This window comes from Felis catus, chromosome A2, assembly GCF_018350175.1.
Source record: "Felis catus isolate Fca126 chromosome A2, F.catus_Fca126_mat1.0, whole genome shotgun sequence".
In the NCBI taxonomy this organism is placed as follows: Eukaryota; Metazoa; Chordata; class Mammalia; order Carnivora; family Felidae; genus Felis; species Felis catus.
Genome location: NC_058369.1, coordinates 151,063,897 through 151,078,269, shown reverse-complemented (window position 1 = coordinate 151,078,269; position 14,373 = coordinate 151,063,897). Strand labels below are relative to the sequence as shown.

At 38.0% G+C, this 14,373-nt stretch overlaps 1 protein-coding gene across 2 annotated transcripts in view; it reads right to left on the bottom strand.

Annotated features, from left to right (window-relative positions):
* NUP205 (nucleoporin 205) overlaps positions 1–14,373 on the bottom strand; it is an 86,491-nt gene that overhangs the window by 19,556 nt on the left and 52,562 nt on the right. For both annotated transcript variants that reach the window (XM_003983084.6, XR_002153964.3), the window contains exons 28-34: positions 13,660–13,851; positions 12,868–13,135; positions 12,679–12,777; positions 4,728–4,876; positions 3,084–3,275; positions 2,078–2,199; positions 306–444 (exon numbers count right to left, since the gene is read on the bottom strand). In XM_003983084.6, coding sequence (XP_003983133.2) covers positions 306–444; positions 2,078–2,199; positions 3,084–3,275; positions 4,728–4,876; positions 12,679–12,777; positions 12,868–13,135; positions 13,660–13,851 — 1,161 coding nt within the window. The remainder of the gene's footprint in view (positions 1–305; positions 445–2,077; positions 2,200–3,083; positions 3,276–4,727; positions 4,877–12,678; positions 12,778–12,867; positions 13,136–13,659; positions 13,852–14,373) is intronic.

Genomic DNA, 14,373 nt, shown 5'->3' with positions numbered 1-14,373 from the left:
TAAACCACATTTTAGAAGCAGCTTATTCCTATCATCATAACCACTTCCCTTTACAGAAGAACACATTTGGAGCTCTTGCTTTCCATCTCACTATTCCATTCTTCACTGTGGGGTTTCATTCAAATAAGAGTATATGTAAGAATGGGCTGGTGAAGTTCACGCAAGGTACCAGGGGGCTGGCTATCAGTGCCCGGGTCTGCCACAGTGGACGGTAAACCCATGGACGCTGTCTATGCCTAGGGTTTCTGCCACTCTAAAACGCAGCCCCTGCACCAGACGACCTCCAGGCCAATGACTCTTCTTACCTGGCCTGCTGCCTGCAAGTGCTGGGCCGTGCTGGACGTGAGGATGACCTGGCACAAGCGGAGAGCCGGGAGCAGAATCTGCCGGTAGCGGTCCACGGGGGCAGGGATGAAAACTGGCGGGTCTCTCATGCCAAACATGCTTCATTCATTTCCACCCAACAAGGAGAGAGCGACAGTCCAAGAGTTAAGGAACGCTAACAGTTCCTGCCCATCTCCATGGCAAACAATCACAGGTGCCTGATTAAGATGTGAAGCTACTAATGAGAATTCTCCATCTCATATAGACATTAAAAACGGAGTTATTTCAATTATGAAAAAATTCAGTAAAGAAAATCTGCATAATTTGAAGACAATGCTTGGAATTTCCTAAACATATTTATTCTACTCTGAAAGCTCCCTTGGGCCATAGAAACTATAAGCAAGAAACAAATAAAAACAAGTTATTTTCCCCAAGTTTCCCCCTCCTATACCCACAGCCAAAAATGAATCTACTTTGCCCATTAGATTTAAAAAATCAAGACTTTAAAAAGTTAAAACGAAGTTGTAAAATCACTTAACTTAAAAAAAAATTTTTTTTTAATGTTTATTCATTTTGAAGGAGAGACAGAGCATGAGCAGGGGGAGCGAGAGCGAGCAAGCGAGAGAGACAGACAGACAGACACACACACACACACACACACACACAGAATCTGAAGTAGGCTCCAGACTCTGATGGGGGCTCAAACTCATGAACCATGAGATCATGACCTGAGCTGAAGTCAGATGCTTAACCGACTGAGCCACCCAGGTGCCCCTAATATCACTGAACTTTTAAGATTAGGTATTAATAAAATATTATTTATTATAAATATTTAAATTTTTAGACAAAAGAAAGTGGTTGCCGAATGAAGAGAATGGACACAAAACACAGAAATAAATAAGAGAAAAGCTTTGCACAGATAAGTGATTATATGCCAAGACCCAAGGAATGTAATTAACTCAATCCTCCTTACCTAAGGCGAAAATAATAGCTGTTATGTTTAAAACTTCAGAAAACAAAACAACAAAAAAAAAAAAACACCTACATTTCTTTTCTGGAGGTAAAACAGTTCTATAGTTAATCCTAGAAAAACTCAAATATTCAATTTGGCAATGGGCTTATGAAGAAAATTAGTAAAACAGTGTTATTTACTTCCAAGAGGATAGGCTAACAATGCTGCAGCCAGTAGACAAAAATGAAGAACAAAAACAAAAACAAAAACAAAAAAACCCAAAGCCCATATTCAAACTGAACCAAGAAATCTGTTAAGAAGCTTGAAACTTAAAATAATTTGACTAAAAGCTTTCAAATGTACAAGCAGTTGGCAAAACGCTACAAAAAGAAAAATATAAAATACTATTCAAGTCATCAGGAATAAGAAATCCACAACAAATTATAATTTCACTATAATACTTTAAAGGACCAGTATAACTAAAAATATATATTCTATTGAACAGAACACTAAAATTCGGAAGAAAACCATTTACTAACAAAATGCTTTCCTATTTCCCTATTACTGCTCTAAAATGGAAAGCATTAGGTCCCTCCTACTCTTACCCTTACTAGCAACTTCCATTTACTAGTAAAAGGCAGGGATGTAGGACCAAACTTAAAGTTATCAAGGTGAAAGAGTACTGCTCAAACAGAATGATAAACCAATGGCGAAGATTTCGTTTGGAATTTCTTTTTCCTCGCTAATCCTTTACAATGAAGGAACAGTACGGAAACAATACCAGCGTACACGGACACTTACCCCTGCGGGTCCATCTCTGGGCGCATGTCATAGACCTGGCACTGCGCCAGTCGCACTATCACCCCAGACCTCAGCAGCTCTAAAGCGCCCTGCTGTATCTTGGCCACTCTTGTAAGAAATGCCTAAGAAGTTACAAAAGGAAAAGCATCAATACAGAAATCATATCCAAGGGCCTCAGATAAAAAGGAGACTCTCTCACAGCATATTTCTGATCTCTCATCATACTGAAGAGAAATTCCGAGCTAGCTCTGCGGGGCACATTATACACGGGATTCTCTGAGGATTAAACACAGCATATCTGAGGTGTCACAGTACAGTGCCTTGCAAGAAACAGTATTCAACTCAACTGTAGTTTTACTTATCATCATGTGGGCATATGGCGGGGTGGGGGGAGATGGTTTTGCTCATAGCTGTATCTCTAGCACCTACTGCCACACCTGGCATATAATAGGTATTTAATAAACACTTGTTGAATAAATAAAGGAGGGGGGAGTTAATAACGGGTCTAAGACTTTAGTGCTTCCATTATTGTGACTCTGTAGTATTCTCAACCAGGAGGAAACAGAGAAAACAAATCTGAAGGAAAGGAAATGATACATTATATATGGTATTGAAAATCTCGTGTTTAAACTAGAACCAGCACAGCTACGTTGGAATGTTCCACAGGCAGCTAATACAGTCTGAATTCTGTGGCGAAGAGACAATTTTGCTTACTGCTCTCCTCAGAGCACTCAGCATCCCATTATTCCCCATCATCAGCAACCTGAATGAGGAGCAAGCAGTTCCATTACCCGGCTAACCCTCTTGGGATCACTTCAACTCATCTTTGGCATGCTTTGAAGCTACATTTCTAACACATGTTCCAAATTTAAAACTCTTTGAAATGATTATAGCTTACATGACAGAAATACTAAAAATGTCGGCCACATTAACATTCTTTAATACATCTACTGCTCTAAGAGGAAGTGAGCGGTTGATCTAACTTCAAATGAATACAAAGTCTTACCATTTTGGATTCGTAAGTATAAAGGGCTTTTAAGAGGGGAGGTTGTGGCGTTAATAAGCTCTGCAAAGTATGGTCATCTTCTACCAAGCTGTCCACGAGCACCTTCAAGTAGCCACTGTTAGAAAGATACAAGAGCCACTGCTGCTGTTTATCTACGGAGACGATCCGATCAAGTAGAGCCAGTGCCAGCATCTGAAGAAGAACAAATCAAAGCCCAAAACATGGAGATGGCTACCAAAACCAAGGACAGAAACTCCCTTGATATGAAAATATTTAGAGCTTTTCTTACAAGGGAAATGGTAGCTTGCAATTACATTTTATTTTGTTGTTATTTTTTTTTTTTGAGAAACTTGAAAGCTATGTATACAGAATCTTGATTTATTAATAAAAGGAGAAAAGAGACTCGTCAAAAATAGCTTTTTCCCCTAATTGTGAAGTATTACATGCACATTACAGAAAACCTAGAAAACACAGAAAAGCATATAGAATATATGTGGCCTGATCAACACTGCTACTCCATTTTGGCCTCTCTCCTCTTCAGTCCTTTTTCTATGCATAACAACACTTAAACTGTTTTGTTTTGTTTTGAACATAAGAACTTACTACACAGTTTATATTCATCCTATTTCTTAAAGGCCTGTTTCCCACCATCTTCAAATACGTCTGACCCCTGAACAACACGGGGGTTAGGAGCACAGTTGAAAATCCATGTATAACTTTTTGACTCCCCACAACTTTATAATTACTAAGAGCCTACTGCTGACCAGAAGCCTGGTGGATACATAAATAGTTGATTAACACATATTTTTTATCTTATATGTATGACATACTGTATTCTTCCAATTAAGTAAGCTAGAGAAAAAAAAATGTTCAAAAAAGAGAAAATACATTTACAGTTCTGTACTGTATCTGTCAAAACAAATCTGCACAGTAAGTGGACCCACGCAGTTTAAACCCGTGTTGTTTAAGGATCAGCTGTATATGATTCAAATACTATGAAACTCTTCATTAGCAGGAAGTTATCTTCTCATTGTATTATCACCAGTGTGGTACAGTATTTTAAAGAGTTATAAATGCAAATTCCCCTCCACAAAGCAAAGAAAGACATATTCAGTATAAAACCTGTGTACCCAGTATTCTCTTAACCAAAGATCTTTATTAAGCAGCATTTCTACCAGTGTAAGGCTAACCTCACAATCAGCAGAAAGATTATGCTGAGGGAAAATTCTGAACTGAGATTCTGAACAGAAATAAAGAAAACATATGAATAAATAAAATAGAAATTCCAAATTATAACAAATAAGAAAATTCAGTAGGGGCGCCTGGGTGGCTCAGTTGGTTAAAGCATCTGATCTCAGCTCAGGTCATGATCTGGTGGTTTGTGAGTTCAAGCCCCGCGTCGGCTCTGTGCTGACAGCTCAGAGCCTTGAGCCTGCTTTGGATTCTGTGACTCCCTCTCTGTCTGCCCCTCCCCTCTCTTTCTTTCTCTCTCTCTCAAAAAATAAACATTAAAAACAATTCACTAAAATATATTGCAGACAATAATTCTCAATATATAACATGCATTTGCAAAGTTAATTCAGTTTATACCTTAATAAGTCAAAATATTTATTCAATTGTTATACTAAACAGGAGTTACTGTACCCTTCCAATCTCATGGCCATCACAAGCATCTCGACAGACCACTTCCATGAGGGCAGCACCGTAGCTCTCAATGATGGCTATGTTTTCTCTTTGTAATTTACTAAATACATCTTCAGGGGCTGTCAGCCTTTCCCACATGGTTTTCTTGGCTAAAAGGGTTACAACAGAAAATATTTAAAACACCCCAATAAAGAACAGTGTGATGACTGAGCAATTACACTTCATACAGAACAAGAAAAAAAAAACCCTCCATTATTTCATGCAGTACCCAAGGGCCCACCAACCAATGGGTCTAGGCAGCTAAACTTCAAAAACACAATGCACACATTGTACACTAAGGTGACAACTGTGTTATGAAAAGGATAAACTCCCTATTCTTAAATAAATCAAATGAACTACTTTTTTTAATGTTTATTTTTGTGAGAGTAAATGCACACATGTGCGTGCACATGAGCAGGGGAGGGGCAGAGGGAGGGAGAGAGAGAATCCCAAGCAAGCCCCATGCTCGGTGCAGAGCCTGAGGTGGGGCTCAATCCCACGAACTGTGAGATCATGATCTGAGCCAAAATCAAGAGTCAGACTGACTGAGGCACCCACACGCCCAAAATCAAAATGAATTATAAGACAATAAGAGAACCAATATCCTGTATTTATTCTGCTAATCAATCTATTTTCATCCTTTATTGATAGCTATGAGAATTTTGACTAAAAAAAGTTAGGTACAAAGTCGACAAAAATCTGCTTCCAAAAAAATCAGATTTTATTTATATTTTGTAATTGAAATACTTATTAAAAATACTTATTAAAAAAGCATACCCCTTATGAAAATAATTTAAATATACAAAGATAATTAAAGATATGATCATATATTTTACTAAGATTCATGTAAACCTTCTAGAAGAGTTTCAAAAATGTATTACATAAAGCCATAACCTGTATTTCAAACCAATCTTATGACTTTTTACAACTACTACATGGCAACTATTTTTAAATCAGGGAAAAGTTCTCAAGATGAACTGATCAGAACGGAGAGTATAAACAAAGAAGGTTTAATCATGAAAAATAAAAGTAACCCACATTGTGCCTTATGTTCCATTACAGTGTTCGCAGAAGGCAAACTTGCAGAGTTTTAATAATATTTTTCCCCCTCAAATATTTTTACCGCTACTTTTAATTTTGTTTCAGTCATCCTTATTTTTAATTTCAGTAACTGTCAAAGGAGGGTATGGGATTTTTATGTTTCTCAATCACATCCATTCCCTCACGTCATCTGTCCCCATCTCCTGCTCAACCTCATCTTCCACTCTTTCCCTCTTCCGCTGGCTGCCACCACACGAGCCTTTCTGTCCCTCACATTCACCACTTTGGTCTCAGGATCTCTGCACTTTGATCTTTCGGGTTTTTCCTCAGATCTCAGCACGGCTGCCTGTCTTCCTCATTCCAGCCTCTAACATCACTTGTCAGCTACATCCAACTCGCCCTACACATACACAGCACAACACTATCTCATTTTCTGCATAGTACTTATTTACCAGTACATCAGGTTGTGTTACATCCGGATTCTGTCTTGTCCACCATTATTGTCCTGGTATTTAGCACAGTGGCCAGCACAGTAGCACAACATTAATTACTGATGGACAGGTTAGAGAAAGCTCAGAAATGTGCTCCAGGGATGCCACCAGATGCCCTCAGGATGGGTTTTCAAAAAGCCAGCCTGAGGAGCTATAGCATCTTTTCTGGTTTACACACAGGACCGCTACAAAATTGTCTGAATAAAGGTTGTGAATAAAAGTCTGAAAGCCACTACTTGTAATTTGTAGTTTTAGCCACAGATTCCAGATTTCAAACTGGCTGAAATGAGGGCAGAGGGCTGCTGGAACATCACTCTCCGGACTCCTCCACACAAACCCTGAGACACTCCTCCAAGAGCCCCTACGGTTTTACGGAGAAAACTGAAATCAAGGATTGCAGAAGACCAGGCTTAGTCGTAAAGAAACAACTTGATTTGCGTTTTCCAACTGTGAACAGATCTCCAAGTTCCACATTTTATTAACAGTACCACCTAGAAATAAGAAAATCCTAAGGCTGCAACTTAATTAGAACTTTCTTTTAAATTTTCGTTTTTGGAGGGTAAATTAGTTCATTAGAAACCATCAAGTTAGTTTCTTTTACACCAAACTGTTCCTTCTTCCAACATACCTTATAAATCACTGCCATACAAACTTTTCTAAATACCAACTTCATAGCACTTTTCTCAGTAACTTAACGTGGCTATCAACTGCTTAATCCAACTAGCTTTAACACTGCAATTTCATTTGCAAGGTCATTAATATGGTCCTACCCTTTCACTCCATTTTATTTCCCATCAACCGTTATTTTCCACAACCCTTGCTTATAGCAAAGACATCCTCCTTAGTCTTTACTCCCTCCTAAGTTTGGACCTTGCTTGAAGAGCCCTCCATTTATTCCTATGTAAATACAACTTCACCTGCAAAGCCCAGTGAAAGTCTTGATGTTCTTTTTTCTCATACCTGTTATAATTTATACTTGGGGTTCAAAAACTAAGGGCTGAGAGCAAAATCTGACCTGTTTTTATAAAGCTGTGATGGGACAGAGCCATGGTCACTCAACTGCAGTCTCTGGCTGCCTTCACACTATAAAGGCAGGGGTGAGTAGCTGCAACAGAGAGCATATGGCTTGCAAAATCTAAAATATTCACTAACTGGCCTTTACAGAAAAAGTTTGCTGGCATCTAGCCTGTATCACCCAACTTAATGCTTCCTGTTTCATAAATACATATACTGTCATTTATACTAGAATATAATCCTTATGGAAACAAGAACCTAATTAATATTTCCTGCTTTTGGAATAAGTGAAAATAATCAACCGCCAAATGAGATCAGATTTTTATTCATATTGTGAAAAACCAGAAATAATCTAAATGTCCAAAAACGGACAAGCTAAGTGATGATATACCCATAAGTGACAAAATGTATACAGCTATTAAAAATATTATTTAACAAAGAAAAAAGCTCATAAAATACTGAGTGAAAAGACAAGGGAGATTTTAAGTCAATATGGCTGGCTATAAAAAATGTTGGAATGGTTATCTTAGCAGGGTAGAATGTGGGGCTTCTTCTTACCTTTGTTTATTAGTATGTTCTAAATTTCCTCATTCAGTATTTATTTTGAAATAAAAAACAAAAGCTAAAAATATTTTTTAAATACCCAATTATTAATTTTTAATCAGATTCTCAGGTTCTAGGACTTGACTCAGGTTGTAAAAAATAAAAGTGATGAGAAATGTACATCTAAATTCACATCAAGCAAAGAGCCTTCATTTTACTACACACACCCATAGCTATAGCTAGTATTTTTAAGTCACTTGTTGGAATCACTCAAAGAACAGAGTCCAGAGCAGGCAAGATGTTCTATATAATCCTTTTAGTCCCACAACTTTATGACTTATAGGTGTATTTATACTATAATGCCAGATCATACTAACGCCTAGACCATAACAATTTTTAATGTCACAATAAGATTATCAAAAAAAATTTTTTTAAGTTTATTTATGGGGTGCCTGGATGGCTCAGTTGGTTAAGTGACCAATTCCTGATTCAAACTTAGGTCATGATCTCACGGTTCATGGATTTAAACCCCATGTTTGGCTTCACACTAATATCACAGTCTGCTTGAGATTCTCTCTCTCTCGCCTTTCTCTCTCTCTCAAAATAAATAAACTTTTGAGAGAGCGAGAGAGAGAGAGAGGCAGAGAGAGGGAGAGACAGAATCCCAAGCAGGCTCCATGCTGTCAGTGCAAAGCCCAACTCGAGGCTCAAACTCATGATCTGTGAGATCATGACCTGAGCTGAGACCAAGAGTTGGATGCTTAACTGACTGAGCCACCCAGAGCTCTGGTTCTCAAAAATTTAATAATGGCAATAGGTTGTCTTTTCTAATCTTCTTTTTAAAAAAAGATGAATAGATATTATGGCTTCACAAAGAACAGGAATATTCTTGCTCAAAGGTCACAAGAGCCCAAAAGAACTATGAGCAGAGAAGAAAATTCCTTATGTTTATGACAATTTCTAATTCTTATAAAAAAAATACAAAACTGAGTATCATTAACTTACCAAATTTAAGGGGAAAAAGAGCCAATTTAAAGGAAAGAGAACCTATGAAAAAAGCTCATAATGAAAGTATTTAAAATTGCAACAATTTAATCCATTTTACTGAGATTATACAGAACATTCAAATAGGGCTAATCTTACAAAAATAAAACTAAGGAAGACGCACTATATCATGGCTCTGATGTGTTAGCATAACTTTATAAGTTGGCTTTATAAATAAACTTTTATTGAAAATAATCTTATAAAAATGTGCTGAAGATGTGTATCTTTGTAATTATCTGTATTTAAATGTGAAGTATTTTTATAATACTAAAGCTGAAGAAACAAACAAATAAAGAAATTAAGAATACAGCAACAGGGCTTCATATTAAACATTTACGCTTTGGTCAAATTATCTGTATTTTCTCCCGTGGTCACTGGTAGAAATGAGAAAAAATAAAAGATGAAAAGAATAAAAAGAGGGGTGCCTAGGTGGCTCAGTCGGTTAAGCGTCCAACTTCTGCTCAGGTCATGATCTCACGGTTTGTGGATTTTGGCCCAGTGTCGGGCTCTATGCTGACAGCTCAGAACCTGGAGCCTGCTTCAGATTCTGTGTCTCCCTCTCTCTCTGCCCCTCCCCCATGCGCACTGTGTCTTTCTCAAAAACTGATAAAAAATCAACACTTAAAAAGTTAAAAAAAAAAAAAAGAATACAAAGAGAGATAGTCATGATGTCAACTCTTGTCAACTAACCCCCAGGGATTACATATGCAAAAAAAAATGTCAGATTTTAACTACACTGTTCTTGACATATATGAATCTTCCAAAGAATTTTACTCAAAGAATATATGCTTTTGTTTCTCCCCAGATCTGCATTGCCAACTCAAGGTGATGGAGTCCACCTACAGTGATTTTCACAAAGCTAATATATGCTTAAGAGCTAACTGAATTTTCTTTCCCCTTAACTGTGTGCTCATATCCTTTGACCATTTTTTCTACTGGGTTTGATTTGTAGGTGTTCTTTACGTATTAGAAATTAGCCCTTTGTACTATGAGCTACAAATACACTGCTGGTAGGTATTATCTATCAAATTAAAAAGAAATAATTACAAATTACAAAAAGACAACAATAACAAAAAGGATGAAGACGTGAGATGCTATGGCCAGGAAAAGGAACATTCTATTAAAAATAGAGAAAACTGAGCCACCTGGGTGGCTCAGCTGGCTCAGAATCCCACTTCAGCTCAGGTCATGATCTCACAAATTGTGAGTCTGAGCCCCACATCAGCCTCCACCCTGACAGTGAGGAGCCTGCTTGGGATTCTCTCTCTCTCCCTCTCTGACTCTCCCCCATGTGCATGCTATGCTCTCTCTCTCTCAAAATAATACACTTGAGGAAAAAAAATCAAGGCAACTGATTTCTAATATCAGATCTGCCACAGATAAGCAAGTCATTTTGTCTCTGTGAGTAGGATTCTTTTTACACAAAACAGGAAAAATAGCTGCCCAGTATCCAGTATACATAGTTATGTTAAAAATAAAGTAAAAGAGGTATGGAAAAATAAGTATGTAGACATTAAAAGTTCAGTTCCTGTTTTAAAATAAAATAGAAAGTAGTACCATGTCAAAACATGCACATACACATACAAAAGTAGGTATCAATAAATATTTATTAAATTTAGTATTTCTAACTTGAAACTTAAAAACACTAGTGTCTAGGAAATACAGTGCTTTGCTATTTAAAATAAGTCCAAATAGGGCACCTGGGTGGCTCAGTCGTTCAGCATCTGACTTTGGTTCAGGTCATGATCTCACGGTTCGTGAGTTCAAATGGCACATCAGGTGAGTTCAAGGCCCTGATTCGGGCAAAACATGAGCCCTGTGCGAGCCCCGCTTCTCTCTCTCTCTCCTCCCTTTCTCTCTGTCTCTCTCTGCCCTTGCTCACTTGAGCCCTGCCCCCCCCCCAAAATAAGTAAATAAAATAAGTCAAAATAAGCAGCAATTAAGTGGTAAAAAAAAAAAAAAACTAATTAAAGGATGAAATTAAAAATACATCATTTGAAAATTAAAAACAAAGGAGAATTTTCTTTTGTGGTCACACCACTTTATTACATCTTGATAATGACGCCTTATAAAAAGTATGTTGTAGAGCTCTACCTAGTGGTTAAGTAGTGACTTTGCCAATTCCACTAAATATAATGTTAAAAAATTTTCAGACAAGAGGAAAATGGAGAGGTGTGTTGGAGGGGCAGGAGTAGAGAGTGGAATCCCCATTATTATCTCTTAAGAAAAGCTTCTCTCTGTTTAAAAAGCTTCTCTGAACTATTCTTTTGAATGATCCTAAAAATTTTTGTGCTTTAAGTGGGTAGTCCATTTCTACAAATACATCATTTGGCTATTATTATCTCCTTAGAAAGATATGTAAAAATATTAGCCAGTAAAGAATAATATGAGATAATCTGGGTCTTACACACAGAGTGGTTTTTAAGAATCTGTGTACAAAATAGCAAATACTCATAAAGGTTCTCAGACGGGTATCGGAAGTCCATTATCAAAAGGTGCTTATGACAAGTTCTTAAATAGCAGGACATTTCTGGTGTAGAGTATTATACATTCATTTGCCGAATGGCTAAAAACATTTTTCATATCTGGAGACCAAAAAGTCCAGATTATTACTCTTAATTAACAATGCTAATTAAGGGTGCCTGGGTGGCTCAGTCAGTTGAGCGTCCAACTTCGGCTCAGGTCATGATCTCATGGTTTGTGAGTTCGAGCCTCGAGTCGGGCTCTGTGCTGACAGCTCGGAGCTTGCAGCCTGCTTTGGATTCTGTGGCTCCATCTCTGTCTGCCCCTCCCCCACCTGTACTCTGTCTCTCAAAAATAAATAAATGTTAAAAAAAATTTTTTTAAATGCTAATTTTATTTTAGAAAGTGGGATTTATCAATATTTTAAATAGGCATTACCTTTGACCAAGAAATTCTACCTCTTGGAATTTATTCAAGAAAAACTTCACATTAGTACAAAAAGATATAGGTACACTATTGATGAGGGTTTAGACTGGCAGAAAGCCATTTGGTAGGAGCTTTTTTCTTTTTTTTTTCATAGAGCACTCACATAAGTGGGGGAGGGTTATAGGGAGAGGGAGCAAGAGAATCTTAAGCAGGCTCCATGCTGAGTGTGAGGCTAGATCTCACAACTGTGAGATCATGACATGAGCTGAAATCGAGAGTCAGATGCTCAACTGACTGAGCCGCCCAGGCGCCTCTGGTAGAATCTATTAAAATAAAAATGCGCATAGTCTTTCACACGGAAATTTTACCATGAAGCATTCTTCTTGAAAAATACAAAGGCATATAACAGAACATTTGATGCAGCATATTTGTGACAGTAAAAATTAGAAACAATGGAAGTGTCTATGAATAATGCAAATGGTTAAATAAACATTACTTCCGTATTACAGAACAACGGAGACATCTGAAAAGATTCAACTAGATATGCATCGTGATGCTCTGCAAAGGGGAGAAAGACATGTACACGCTATGTACAGCAGACTGTTCAGTGGGACCAGAGAAAGAGAGAGAATTAAAAACGCATACAAGCTAAAGTGGTATTTGAGGGTTTTCTTTTTACAGTACTCATGTACTATCGTCTTAATTTTAAAAACTACACATTCTTCCTCGACTTCACATTAAGTGCTTTCATGATTCCATAAAGACTCATTTATTACAGCTCTACTTAGCCAAAAGACGGAAAACGGGTTTTTTTTTTTTCACTTAATCTCTACAACAGAATCTCTAAAAATCTCTGAGACAGAAAAGATTAGAAATCTATCTGGTTCTACCTGCTTCTAATGTGTCTGGTTCATCCGGTCTCTGGGCGATCTGTAAGTAATACAACAAAGAGCCGTACAGGTGTGTCCTCACTCGCTGGAATCCGCCACCTAAGGAGATACAGAGTACAAACCCTGTTTCAAATGAAAGTTAAAACAAACACAAAAGGTGTGATTTGTAAGAAATTTAGATGAAAAAACCTGTCTTCAAAATGAAGTCTAGCAGTTTCTTCAATATGATGTGAAGCGAAGAGTCTCCAATAGAAGCAAAACCCACCACCGGGTTCTCTGCTGGAGAAGGTGATGCGAACGAGCTATCGAGCATAAAAGCGTAATGGGTCTCTCCGGGTCCCAAGACTAATGGTTGCTTCTGTTCAGTGCGAACGGCTTGGCTTAGGTGAGCAGTCAAGGTGAACACGGCACCTGCTACCACTGGCATTAACTCCTGCGCTGCTTCATCATCTAGTATCTTAAAGCAGAAAGACAAATCAGCTACAGTCATTAACAGGTTTTATATACACTGAGCTTTCACCTACCATTAAGAATATAAGAATGGAATGTCATTGATCAAAGAAAATAAAAGCTAATATATAGAAAAATTTAAATATGATACTGGTAACGTGTGTTCTTAACCAGAAGGGATTCCTATCAGGATATTCCTTAGAGAGGTCTTTAATGTAAATTCACACAAGTGGTCACCCACCAGAGTGTCCCATTCGGTATGTCCGGGGTGGGATCCATCCGTGTATTTTTAAAAAGCTCCCTACGTAATTGTGATACATACTTTGGTTGAGAGCCATTACTGTACAGAAGACTTTCTCAAGGATCGCCTTAACACTGGCAATACACAAGTCTATTTATTCCTAACATAAAAGGGGAAAAAAAGGATGGTGGGAAACTGTGTTTTTAAGTAGTATATAAAGATCTGTTCAGCAATACGGGAAGTAATTAGGAAGTAAGGAAGTTCAGGAAGCAATTTAGGAAGTACGTTACCTTATCATGCACATCTTGTAAGATATCACGGATAATCAGTTGCCGATCCTCTGCCTGAATGAGGTCCTGGGGACAAGCGGTCAGTATAATCTCCACCAGCTGCCTCCATGACTCCAGCACGTGCCGTTTTGCATGAAGACACTGCAGCAGCTTGTTTCTTCCTACCACATACTGAAGTATAGTGCTGATTTCCTAAAGCCACAGAAATTGAATCACAAGGTTAACAAATGGGCAGATAATATCTTTTACCAAAAGGGTCCGATTTTAACTTTATCTTTTTTAGTAATCTCTACACCCAATGTGGGGCTCCAACTCACATCCCTGAAATCCAGAGTCGCACGCTCCATCAACTGAGCCAGCCAGGTACCCCAACAGAGTCCTATTTTTCAAGAGTTATTTATTCTGTCAGTTAACCTGAACACATCTGTAGTATATTTAGGAAACCTTCCACATGCATGCCAGTCAGCAGAGGTGGTAGGGGTTTTTTAACCCCATTTTCTTTGTAGTATCTACTTACACTTACTCTAGAGCACTGAATTGCCTAAAACTCAAGTTCAAGGGCATGTCTCCCTGACATATCTTTTATTTCTTTGCTTCTTGCTTTGGCCTAGCCACCTGTGTTTCCATGTGTGTGGTTCTTCTCACCTGCCTCTTACCCACTGCTCCCCACCTGTGATGAAAAACCACTCTCTTTTCCCTCACCGACAGAGAACA